This window comes from Monodelphis domestica, chromosome 8, assembly GCF_027887165.1.
Source record: "Monodelphis domestica isolate mMonDom1 chromosome 8, mMonDom1.pri, whole genome shotgun sequence".
NCBI lineage: Eukaryota > Metazoa > Chordata > Mammalia > Didelphimorphia > Didelphidae > Monodelphis > Monodelphis domestica.
Genome location: NC_077234.1, coordinates 225,066,497 through 225,080,045, shown reverse-complemented (window position 1 = coordinate 225,080,045; position 13,549 = coordinate 225,066,497). Strand labels below are relative to the sequence as shown.

Sequence of the window (13,549 nt, the reverse complement as noted above, 5' to 3'; positions counted from 1 at the left end):
GGAAATATGTGAACCTTTAAAATCTCCTCGTTAGGCACAAAGAGCATCATCCGGTCTCAAGGGGTGCTGCTGTGACTGCGACCTTGAGGAAGGACTTGAAGAGGCAGGGAGAAATCAGTGAGGATCTGATCCCTGGAAACCATTGAGTCACAACGCAAAACGGGGCTTGCGTTTTTTTGTTTTTTTTCCACTCCTCGTTCCCTCCCTCTCACTCATGCCCCCCCTCCCCGCCTCCGCCCAGTACAGTGCTAGGGAGACCCCTCCCCTCGCGGGAATACTGGGAGGGGGGAGGGGGAAAGAGAGAGAGAGAGAGAGAGAGAGAGAGAGAGAGAGAGAGAGAGAGAGAGAGAGAGAGAGAGAGAGAGAAATGTGTAGACTGACTAGTGTGCTGCAGGGAGAGATAAGAGCAAAGAGATGAAACCTTTTAAAAGGTCCTGAATCCTTCCTGGAATCCCCTGTGCTTGATGAACACACTAAAGCATACAAACAAGCAGGCGGGTTTGTTTTATGGATATACTGGCCAACGCGGTTGGGGAATAACAGAGTGTATGTGCAGTGTGAGATGAAATAAAACTCCTAGCAACAAAATTTTCACCGTAATTTAAAAAACGAGATTTTCAAGGGCCTGAAACCTGTCACTTGAAGGAACAATTTGCGCGTGCGCAGCACCTTTGCTAGGACGGTGACACCTAGGCATGCGTCAAATTTATCTTTCGTTTCACTTCCTTATCTTACTATCAATTCTTCCCCTCCCGGGATTAATTTCGCTTTCTCAAAATCAGTTTTATCATTTAAAAATAAAATGTTTAGATTTAGACCTTGAATTCAGGCAACGCCCACATCAGCGTGATGGCGTCACCAGCCGCCATGCTAGGGGGCGGGATTCCACGGTGTTCTTGGGAAAAACTGGAACTGTTAGTCCTTCCGGTACCTTCTGGTTTTTTCTGGCTCCTTTACCCCTTTTCCTCCACCTGGCTTTGCCCCATCCCGGGCCCTAAACAGCTCTGGTTCGGACAAGAGAAAGTTCCTGTTACCCTCGGGGATTAGAGTGCGGGAATTGAGTGACCCCAGGCGTATACAATTGATATATGTCCGGGGGTATAATTCAACATGGATGTGCCCCATACCAGAATCGGTATGATAGAGAAGAGGGAGAAAGAAGTGGGGAGGGAGATAGAATTAGCTGCCGCTGGTTTAGATCCTGAGGCTCTTAACAGTGGGGACCCCCGCTTGGACAGTGCTCGGGAGGCTAGTACTAAGCCTACACTGTACCTTCTGCCTCTTTCCCTTCCTGCCCCCTTCTTACACCCGTACCCTCAGGGTTAGGACTTGGGGATGGAGACAGCCCCCTTCTTTAGGGGCGGGGAAGCTACACTCCTAGGAGCTTTTAAGAACTGAACTTGACTTTTAACCCTCTTCCTCTCTTCATTCCTCCCTTCTATCCCCTGCCGTCTTCCTGAAGTGTCCGGTGTGCCCGGGGAGGAGAAGATCTTCCTGTTCCTCCTTAAAAAAATAAAAACCAAAAACTAACGATGGACCCAGCTGAATATAATGCCTACCAAAGGGGTTCTGGTGAAAGAATTATTGGTAAATGTTAAAAAAGCTGTTTTATTGGGGATTAAATCTCCAACCGTCTGCAATGAATAACACCTTTCAAAAGAACTAGAAATTGATGTTAGGTTACTGTGCAATAGAGTGAGATCCATTATGATGAAAATAATGCCAATTTTTAGAATTTGTTTTTGTGGAAGCCCTTTGGTGAATCTCTTTTCCTCTCAAGGGCAATGAATGCGTGCCTCTGTTGGGTCTGTCTCACAGGAAATGTGAGTTAACATTGGTTCTATTGTACTCTTCCCCACCCCATTAATGAGACCTATTCAGTTCCCTAAGAAGGCAGAACTGGTAGAGAGAGACTATTTATCAAGGGCAAAAGTCATGTACACGAAGGCTGCAGAGACTTTTAAAGTGACCTGTTCAAAGTATACTTTCTCAAAGCACTAGAATTTCTAGATGTAGTAGATTCATTTAATCTTTAATGATTTTTCAAATGAAGACCTCAGCCCAAATGTTTTGAGGGAATATTTTTTATAGTGAAATGTTGATAAAAGATAGGACGAAAGTAGATTTAGATTTTTTTTTTGGTGGGGTATGATGTTTTTATTTTTAAATATTTCATATAAGGCTGCTTTATTGGGTAATTGAATCTGCATTTTAATTTGAAATTTAATAATGAGTTAGGAGAAAACTAAAGGTAATATATTTAGGTTCAGTGTTCCATGGGTAAAAGGAATATGGGTCTCAGTTGTAACTAGACATAATCACTTGATTATTACATTACTCAGTTTTTAGTAAAAGTGTTAAAAAAGGCTTTCAAAGGTCAGGAAAAGACTGAATATCATCTCTGAGGTGATAAGTGTGTTTTACAAAAGAGGAAAGGAAATAGGTGATGATAAGCTATTGAACAAATAATGAATTAAATAAAGCCATATCTTTTATTTATATATTGTTCAGGATTATTCAGGAATTGAACTAGAATGGGTTGAAGCCTCTATATTTGATAACTGGATTATATTTCAAATAATGCTTTGGTGAAAATATTTCTGATTTCAAATTTATATGAACATGAAACTGTTTAAAAACAACAAAGGATACTTGTTTGCAGTACCTTGGGTAATTTTTTTTCTGACTTTAGTATCTCATTTTGCAGCAAGAATGAAGCATATCAACCTGTCCTTTGCATCTTGTGGATTTCTGGGAATATACCACTTGGGGGTAGCATCTGCACTTTACAAACATGGCAAACAATTACTAAAAGTTGTAAAGGCCTTTGCTGGAGCTTCTGGAGGATCTTTGGTTGCAACCATTCTGTTAACTGCACCAGAAAAAATAGAGGTAATTAAATGGTAACTAAAATTATGTGCCTTGTGGAGAAATTAGGATGAAATATCAAGATTTAATTTTAGCTTTGTCAAAATGTTAGATTTGAAAAATAGGCTTCCTAGGGAAATAAAAAAATATTAAAAACCTAAAATTGAATTATTTGAAATTAATTGGAATCTCCCTGTATATGCTATTTTTTTAAAAAGATGATTACATTAGTAAGAAGATGAGGGGAAGGAAATATTTTATTCTAGTTTAACTATTGTTCTTGGATCCCAGTCTACTTTTTTTCTTAAATGGAGTTTCTTTTGTAAGCATAGATGTTTTTAAAAGCTGTATATAAGTTTGACCAACCTCTATCTTTTGTTTTCAGACACAATTTTCCTATTTCAAATATAAGGACAAAATTCCTGATTTTGGACACAGTAACAATGAGTTAGTCAAATCATCATGTTTTTGATGCAGCCTGAATATTTTCAATTCAGTTCTATTTTCTGATTTATAGAGCTAATTCCCTAACTCCTTATTACTATTTTTCTTTGATCCTCTTTCTCCCTATCCCCACATAAAGAAAAATTTATTTGTTACCTGTTTTCTTTCTAGTGTTTTTTTCACCACTAATTAGACAAATATCAGGCCTTTGCTTATAACTAATATTCTAAAAATGTAAAAAGAGAACACTATATTTAAAAATAAACAGTAAGAGAATAAGAATGACGTTTTCCATTCAAGTCAAAGATTTTGTAAAAAATTATTGAGCATGTGCTCTTGTCTATTTGGGTAAGATATAAATTTCAGATTAGATATTGTATGTAAATTATTTTGCATGCCTTATGTAAATATCATTTACAAAATCCAATCTCTTTCTTAAAGGAACTTAGGAGAAAACATTGAAGGCTAGCATCTTAAAGCCATTATATCCTTTGTCCCCAAACATTTCCTCTCTTACCATAATAATGTTCAATGAGGAACTAAATAGTTGTGAAAGATAAAACTGGAAACCACAACAGCAGAGCAAAAGAGTATGTGAATAATGTAACAAAAACAGAAGTTCTCAAGTACCAGTAATTTTCCCTTCCATTTTGTTTTTGCCATATTGTAGAAATAATCAAGTTCATTGGAGATGCTACTTTTAGACTATTAACAACAGTGGAAAGAGTGCAGATTTGTAATGTTAGGTACATATATTTGAATTCTTGCTCTGTTACCTATAAGACTTCGAAGAAATGAATTAAACTATCTGAGCCTCTGGACCCTCATCAGTAAAATTTGGAAATGGATTAGTTGATCCTTGAGATCCTTTCCAGCTAGTAACATATCCCAAATGAACTACTTAGGATTTTACTTTTATGTAAAGACCTTTTTGAGGGCAGTCTCCCTATTGTCATCTTTTGTATTCTTCACTGCAACTACTAGAGTACTAGGTACATGGTATACTTTTTATTTTTTGTGTGGAGGGAAGGGAAGAGAAAAGGGAACTTGTAATTTCATTTTTTAAGAGAAGGCTCACTCAGATTCCTTCAGTCCAAGTATACAAGTAGTTGTTGTGCAGCTTAGAATCTTAAAATGTTGTCTTGAGAGCTTGAGTTACTAGGCACTTGACCAATACGTGCTACCATGTCAAAGTGCCTGCTTGAATGAATGAAGTATTTATTATGCGCCAAGTGATGAAGATACATGGAAGATTTCAGGTATAAATCAAAGATCATTAGGATACAATTATGAGGTATTAACAGCTTTTAGGGCCTTTTCTTTAATGTAATTTTCCCTGATAAAATCATATCATTTTCTGGTATTGAAACATTTGATAGCGTCAAGGACTTTGGTGACACGAGCTTTCTTTTGTAGGTCTTTTTAACTGGCTGTAGCAATGTAACAATGATTATCAGGTTGCATCTCCAGAGTGCTTGCTTCCCAAGATGATGACTACAGGCAGGGATTGCTATTCCAAAGGTTTTTGGGTTTAGAATCAGTGTCAGTGTGATGGTGGTAGTTTGCATTGCCTGATCCATGCTGCCTCTAAGAGGGTCTTGCTGCATCAGCTAGGCTGGAATAGCAGTTAGGATTGCTGGCTTATGCTCTACAAGAGCTGCTTATCCAGATGATGACTAGGAGGGCTGACTGTAAGCAAAAGTTGGGATCTGAAGGATATTGCTTTCCCAGGACTCTTGTGCCTATCTATCTACTGATAAGTATTGACCAGTAGTCATTGCTGCTGGTGATATGAAAGAGAACCCTTTCTCTATGGTGACCACTCTCCTACCTGACTCTAGCTATAAAACTAACATCTGTTTTCTTTGGTTTGCCATTGGGGCTATTTTGATTCATTTAGTGACTCAGATCTTGCCATTGCTGAAGGTTTTATAACATCTAATCTAAGCTTCCTGAGAGAGGAAGAAAGCAACATGTTCCTTGTACCCCTTACACTGACTAGAAAGAGCAAGTGATGAAAAAGCAGAGGAACAGTGTTCAAATTCTGGCTCAAATACTTATTAACTGTATGACTATTAGCAAGTCGGATCAGATGGCCCATAACATCCCTTTTCACTAGATCTCTGAACCTTTCATCTATCCTAATTGTTGTAGACAAATGAATTATTTTCTACAACTACCCTACAATTGACCTTAACAAATGTTATGCTCTATATGTTCATTTTATTTTGTGAATTTGGAAATACTTCCCTCTTTTTTCCTCCGCTTTGCCATAGAAAATTTAAAATTTGGTAATATGCTATTCTATTAAAACACAATAATAGATTATCATGAGTTTATGTAATTAAATAAAAAATGAAACATTTTACCTAAAACCTGGGACAATTGTAGCATCCTGTGACTAGTTAATTTCATCAAATAACAAGGACATTAAAAATTCAGTAGAGCAACTATATAAATGTTTTTTTTCCCTTTTTGCAATTAGCTAACTACTGGTTTCACTGAATTATCTAATAGCTTTTTACTTTTGGTAAAGCACAGAATAATTATGTAGGGGCAATGTGATCTGTTTGGAGTTTCTTGTATATAACATTCCTTGTTCCACCTTTATGCCTTTCATAGGAAATCCTTTGTACATAGAATGTCCTTTCTCCTTAAGTTGACCTCAGAAGCTCCCTCAATTCCTTCTAAGTGTAATTAAAATTATGATTTTCTCAGTAGGGGGTATAAAAACAGAAAAGATATTGTATATTTCATAGAGGGACTTACAACAATTTCGGGAATTTAAAAAAGAGAAAAAATGATCCATAGGTGCATTGACAAAAACCTGCTAAAGGGTCACTCCCCTTTGGAATAAATGTTTCTTTTTTTTTTTTCATCTAATTTCTTTTTTCTTTTAATTTGGCTATTTCTTTTTTTTTAAATTTTTAAACATTATTTTATTTGGTCATTTCCATACATTATTCACTGGAAACAAAGATCATTTTCTTTTCCTCCCCTCCCCACCTCCCACCACCTTTCCCTCTCCCATAGCCGACGCACGATTCCACTGGTTATCACATCTGTTCTTGACTCGAACCCATTTCCCTGTTGTTGGAATTTGCATTATAGTGTTCATTTAGAGTCTCTCCTCAGTCTTATCCCCTCCAACCCTGTAGTCAAGCAATTGCTTTTCATCAGTGTTTTTACTCCCACAGTTTATCCTCTGCTTGTGGGTAGTATTTTTTAGATCCCTGCAGATTGTTCAGGGACATTGCATTGACACTAATGGAGGAGTCCATCACCTTCGATTGTACCACAATGTATCAGTCTCTGTGTATAATGTTTTCCTGGTTCTGCTCCTTTCGCTCTGCATCACTTCCTGGAGGTTGTTCCAGTCTCCATGGAATTCCTCCACTTTATTATTCCTTTTAGCACAATAGTATTCCATCACCAACATATACCACAATTTGTTCAGCCATTCTCCAATTGAAGGGCATCCCCTCGTTTTCCAATTTTTGGCCACCACAAAGAGCGCAGCTATGAATATTTTTGTACAAGTCTTTTTGTCCATTATCTCTTTGGGGTACAAACCCAGCAGTGCTATGGCTGGATCAAAGGGCAGACAGTCTTTTATCATCCTTTGGGCATAGTTCCAAATTGCCCTCCAGAATGGTTGGATCAATTCACAACTCCACCAGCAATGAATTAATGTCCCCACTTTGCCACATCCCCTCCAGCATTCATTACTTTGCATAGCTGTCATGTTAGCGAATCTGCTAGGCGTGAGGTGATACCTCAGAGTTGTTTTGATTTGCATCTCTCTGATTATAAGAGATGTAGAGCACTTTTTCATGTACTTATTAATAGTTTTGATTTCTTTATCTGAAAACTGCCTATTCAGGTCCCTTGCCCATTTGTCAATTGGAGAATGGCTTGATTTTTTGTACAATTGATTTAGTTCTTTATAAATTTGAGTAATTAAGCCTTTGTCAGAGGTTTTTATGAAGATTGTTTCCCAATTTGTTGCTACCCTTCTGATTTTGGTTACATTGGTTTTGTTTGTACAAAAACTTTTTAATTTGATGTAATCCAGATTATTTATTTTGCATTTTGTAACTCTTTCTGATTCTTGCTTGGTTTTGAAGTATTTCCCTTCCCAAAGGTCTGACATGTATACTATTCTGTGTTTGCCTAATTTTCTTATAGTTTCCTTCTTTATGTTCAAGTCATTCACCCATTTTGAATTTATCTTGGTGTAGGGTGTGAGGTGTTGATCTAAACCTAATATTTCCCACACTGTCCTCCAATTTTCCCAGCAGTTTTTATGAAATAGTGGATTTTTGTCCCAAAAGCTGGGATCTTTGGGTTTGTCATAGACTGTCTTGCTGAGGTTGCTTGCCCCCAGTCTATTCCACTGATCCTCCTTTCTGTCTCTTAGCCAGTACCAAATTGTTTTGATGACCGCTGCTTTATAATATAGTCTGAGATCTGGGACTGCAAGACCCCCTTCCTTTGTATTTTTTTTTTCATTATTTCCCTGGATATACTTGATCTTTTGTTCTTCCAAATGAACTTTGTTATGGTTTTTTCTAAATCAGTAAAAAAAAATTTTTGGAAGTTCCATGGGTATGGCACTAAATAGATAGATGAGTTTGGGTAGGATGGTCATTTTTATTATATTGGCTCATCCTATCCATGAGCAGTTAATGTTCTTCCAATTGTTCAAGTCTATTTTTAGTTGCGTGGAAAGTGTTTTGTAGTTGTGTTCATATAGATCCTGTGTTTGTCTCGGGAGATAGATTCCTAAGTATTTTATTTTGTCTAAGGTAATTTTGAATGGGATTTCTCTTTCTAGTTCTTGCTGCTGAGCTGTGTTGGAATTATATAGAAATGCTGATGACTTATGTGGGTTTATTTTGTATCCTGCAACTTTGCTAAAGTTGTTGATTATTTCGATTAGCTTTTTGGTTGAATCTCTAGGATTCTTTAAGTAGACCATCATGTCATCTGCAAAGAGCGATAATTTGGTCTCCTCCTTGCCTATTTTAATGCCTTCAATTTCTTTTTCTTCTCTAATTGCTACTGCTAGTGTTTCTAGTACAATGTCAAATAATAGAGGTGATAATGGGCATCCTTGTTTCACTCCTGATCTTAATGGGAATGGATTTAGTTTGTCCCCATTGCAGATGATATTAGTTGATGGTTTTAGATATATACTGTTTATTATTTTTAGGAATGACCCTTCTATTCCTATGCTTTCTAGTGTTTTTAGTAGGAATGGGTGTTGTATTTTATCAAAGGCTTTTTCTGCATCTATTGAGATAAACATGTGGTTCTTGTTGGTTTGCTTGTTGATGTGGTCAATTATGTGGATAGTTTTCCTAATGTTGAACCAGCCCTGCATCCCTGGTATAAATCCTACTTGATCATGGTGGATGACCCTTCTGATCACTTGCTGGAGTCTTTTTGCTAGTATCCTATTTAAGATTTTTGCATCTATATTCATTAGGGAGATTGGTCTATAATTTTCTTTCTCTGTTTTTGGCCTGCCTGGCTTTGGAATTAGTACCATGTTTGTGTCATAAAAGGAGTTTGGTAGAATTCCCTCTTTGCTTATTATGTCAAATCGTTTCTATAGTATTGGGATTAACTGTTCTCTGAATGTTTGATAGAATTCACTGGCGAATCCGTCAGGCCCTGGGGATTTTTTCTTAGGAAGTTCTTTGATGGCCAGTTGGATTTCTTTTTCTGATATGGGATTATTTAAGAAAACTATTTCTTCTTCTGTTAGTCTAGGCAATTTATATTTTTGTAAATATTCATCCATATCACCTAGGTTGGTATATTTATTGCCATATAGTTGGGCAAAGTAGTTTTTAATGATTGCCTTAATTTCCTCTTCATTGGAGGTGAGATCCCCCTTTTCATCCTTGATGCTGTTAATTTGCCTTTCTTCTTTCCTTTTTTAAATTAGATTAACCAGTACTTTGTCTATTTTGTCTGTTTTTTCAAAGTACCAGCTCCTAGTCTTGTTTATTAGCTCAATAGTTCTGTCACTTTCGATTTTATTAATTTCTCCCTTAATTTTTAGGATCTCTAGTATGGTTTTCTTCTGGGGATTTTTAATTTGTTTGTTCTCAAGTTTTTTGATTTGCATTTCCAATTCCTTGATCTCTGTCCTCCCTAATTTGTTAATATATGCACTCAGGGATATGAATTTTCCTCTAAGTACTGCCTTGGCTGCATCCCATAAGGTTTGAAAGGATGTTTTGCCATTGTCATTTTCTTCAACGAAATTGTTAATTGTTTCTATGATTTCTTCTCTAACTATCTGATTTTGGAGTATCATGTTATTTAATTTCCAATTAATTTTTGATTTGGCTTTCCATGTACCCATGCCGATCAATATTTTTATTGCCTTATGATCTGAAAAGGCTGCAGTTATTATTTCCGCTTTTCTGCATTTGAGTGCCATGTTTCTATGACCTAGTGTATGATCTATTTTTGTGAATGTGCCATGTGGTGCTGAAAAGAAGGTGTATTCTTTTTTGTCCCTATTTATTTTTCTCCATATGTCTATTAACTCTAATTTTTTCTAAGATTTCATTCACCTCTTTTACCTCTTTCTTGTTTATTTTTTGGTTTGATTTATCTAAATTTGATAGTGGTTGGTTCAAGCTTCCCACTAATATGGTTTTACTGTCTATTTCCTCCTTCAATTCTCCTAGTTTCTCTATTAAAAATTTGGATGCTATACCATTTGGTGCATACATGTTGATTAGTGATATTTCCTCATTGTCTATACTCCCTTTTAGCAGAATATATTTACCTTCCCTATCCCTTTTGATCAGGTCTATTTGTGCTTTGGCTTTGTCAGATATCATGATTGCAACTCCTGCCTTCTTTCTATCAGTTGAGGCCCAAAAGGTCTTACTCCAACCTTTAATTTTAACCTTGTGAGTGTCAACCCATCTCATATGTGTTTCTTGAAGACAACATATGGTAGGGTTTTGGGTTCTAATCCAATCTGCTATTTGTCTACGTTTTATGGGTGAGTTCATCCCATTCACGTTCAAAGTTATGATTGTCATTTGTGGATTCACTGGCATTTTGATATCTTCCCCTAGTTCTGACCTTTCTTCTTTAGCTTTCTCCTTTTGAACCAGTGATTTACTTTAGGTCAGTCCCCCTAGTCCCCTCCCTTGAGATGCTTCCCTTTCTAACCCCTCCCTTTTTATGCTCCCTTCCCCTCCCCCCTGTCCTTCCCTCCCTTTTTATACTCCCTCCCCCCTTCCCCTCCTTAATTTTCCTTTCTTTCTTGCCCTAATGGATAAGATAGAATTCAGTATCCCACTGGATCTAGATGTTCTTCCCTCTCAGATTTGCTTTCACTGAGAGTAAGGTTTAAGTAATTCTACTTCACGCTCTCTTCCTCTCCTTCTCATATGAGAGTTCTTCCCCTCCCCTTCCCATGTTTATCTTTATATGGGAAGGATTATTCTATTGAGTCCCCCCCATTTCTTGAAGTTAATCTTAGTATTATCGACGGTTCCCCCCTCCCTTTTCCTTTCTTTGCCCCCACTTTCCCCAAATCTTCTTAATGCCCCAATCTTTCCGTATGCATGTTTCTTCTAACTACTCTTATGATGCTGCAATTTATGAGTGTTACACAAAACATTTTCCCCACATATTAATATATATAATTTGATGTAAATGTAGTCCTTATAGAAGAGAGTTTGACTTAAAGAAAAAGATAAGATTTATTTCCTTTTCCCTTTCTTTCATATTTACCTTTTCATGTTTCTCTTGCTTTCTGTGCTTGGATATCTTTTCTTAGCAAATGCTTGGAAATCTTTTATTTTGTCGAATGCCCATACTTTCCCCTGGAAGTATATAGTCAGTTTTGCTGGGTAGTTGATTCTTGGTTGGAGACCCAGCTCTCTTGCCTTTCTAAATATTGTGTTCCATGCTTTGCGGTCTCTTAGTGTGTTAGCCGCTAAGTCGTGTGTGATCCTTATGGGGGCCCCCTTATATCTGAAGCTTCTCTTCTTGGCTTCTTGTAGGATTTTCTCCTTTTCTTGGAAGCTCTTGAATTTGGCAATTACATTCCTAGGGGTTGTCTTTTGGGGATTTAGTATAGAAGGTGTTCTATGAATCCTTTCTATTTCTATTTTTCCCCCTTGCTCCAGGACATGGGGGCAATTTTCTTTTATAATCTCCTGTAGAATAATATCGAGTTTATTGTTTATCTCTGGTTTTTCTGGGAGACCGATAATTTGGAGGTTTTCTCTTCTCCCTCTGTTTTCGAGATCGGTGACCTTCTCAGTGAGATATTTTATGTTTTCTTCTAATTCATTAATTTTTTGGGTTTGCTTTATTGATTCTTGCTGTTTTATCATCTCGCTTTCTTCGAGTTGCTTGATTCTGGTCGTTAGGGACTGGTTTTGCTTTTCAGCTTGTCTGCCCTTCTATTGGATGCCTCGAGTTCTTTTTCCAATTGAGCAGTCTTATCTGTCAGACTGCTGATCTCTTTCTCCCATTTTTCTTTCTAGGTTTCCATCTTTTGGATAAGTTCCAGTTTGAGATCTTCCAGAGCTTGTTGATAGTTTCCATTTTGGGAGGCATGTTCTGATTTCTTTTGGATTTCCTCCTCATTCTCCTCTTTTCCTTGGGTACTTCCACCATAAAAGTTTTCAATAGTCACCTTTTTCCCTTTCTTCCTGGAGGCTTGATTTTGGGCCGTATGAGCCATCCCTTTGGTGGTTTTATTCCCCTTTCCTTTTTGGTCTGGGTTCTGGGTTATATGGGCGGTTTTTCTGTGAATTTAGGTTGCTTCAGTCTAGTTCTTCCCAGCCTCAGAGGCTTCTTAGAGCACTGGGTCCCTGATAACAGCCACACTGCCCAGGTATTCAGCTCTGCCCAGATAATCAACGTGTGGTCCGCCCCTGGTGTTTAGCTCCAGGGAGATGTTCAGCGCACCCTCCTCAAGTACAGCTCCGCTGACCCCCGTAATCAGTGCCGAATTCTCCAGTGAAACTGCCCTGAGACGCTTTTTCCTGGCAGTCCCCAGGTCCCAAGGACCCTGGAGTGGCCCCCCCCCCCCCAAACAGAGACATTTCCCACTCACTCGCTGTCCCGGTGAGCCCTCAGGTAGCTCACTCTGGTTTGGTGGGGGAGGTTGGGTGGGGGAAGGGCGGCTCAGTTCACTTTTCTGTGCTAGTTTTTCCTCGTTATTATAGTGTGGAAATGTTCAAGCCCCACGTACCTTCGCCTCTGTGGAGTACTGGGAGTATGTCCTTCTGTTCCTCCAAAGGTGATTTTTATGCTCCTTTGATGTAGTCTATTTCGTTCAGTGCCGGGGAGAGGAAGCGTGTGGCGTCTAGATTGCAGCCATGATTACCCAGAAGTCCCGGAATAAATGTTTCTAATCAGAATAAATGCCAGGCTCAACCCTCTCCCCCCACCCCCCAGTTCAATTCATTATATCCAAAAGTTTACTCTGAATTTCCTGACGTGATTTCTACAAGCATCCTTACAACATCTTCTCCAGAAGATTTGCTTTCTTGGTCCAGGATGTTGGTGATTATCTTTTTCTAAAATTATTCGAAAAGATCTTAGACTTTGGACTTTTAAGATAATTACACAATCCCCTGACCCCACCCAGGAGAGTATACAACAATAGAATTGACACAGGATGCATGGCTAAACTATAAGGTATATGAATCAATTTTCTCCAAAACGAGAGAGAAATTATAGTAAAATAATTAAAATAATATATGTACCTAAATATGAGTATAAATTAAAATTATTACAGGTCCTTGATTCACCATCAAGGTCCAATTAAGGTAGCATATCCTACAAGCATGCAGTACAGGTGCAACAATATTGTAGTTACGCAGCATCAGCCAGGACTACAGAAAATTGCCATACTACAGAAGAAGAAAGGAACAAAAGTCTGAGGAAAAAGGGAAATATGATTCCCTTTTTGATTCCTACTTCAGTCACAGAGATAGCAAGCCAAAATTAAAGCCTAACAGAGATATATTTTATTCTCATATAAAGGCAGGAAACGGGGAAGTCCAATGTCAAGACTTACTAAATAGCTGCTTCCTTCCCCAAAACCTCTGAAACAGGTCCTCTTGGACATAAATCCTCACCAACCCACAGGGATTCTTGGTCTCCTTGACCTTATGTTCCTTTGCACTGATCAGTTGCTCATTAGCAGCCTCTTCTTCTGAAATCAGACACAAATATC

At 37.9% G+C, this 13,549-nt stretch overlaps 1 protein-coding gene across 7 annotated transcripts in view; it reads left to right on the top strand.

Annotated features, from left to right (window-relative positions):
* The first annotated feature begins 834 nt into the window (after window positions 1-834).
* PNPLA4 (patatin like phospholipase domain containing 4) overlaps window positions 835-13,549 on the top strand; it is a 73,965-nt gene continuing 61,250 nt past the window's right edge. Inside the window, exons 1-3 of one of the 7 annotated variants that reach the window (XM_056807859.1) lie at window positions 835-927; window positions 1,463-1,587; window positions 2,708-2,892. In XM_056807859.1, the coding sequence (XP_056663837.1) occupies window positions 1,533-1,587; window positions 2,708-2,892 (240 nt within the window). In that variant the 5' untranslated portion in view covers window positions 835-927; window positions 1,463-1,532. Of the gene's footprint in view, window positions 1,136-1,462; window positions 1,588-1,665; window positions 1,824-2,707; window positions 2,893-13,549 lie in introns of those variants that run through there. The other 6 variants (XM_016424799.2, XM_016424801.2, XM_001365315.3 and 3 more) reach the window with 6 other exon arrangements.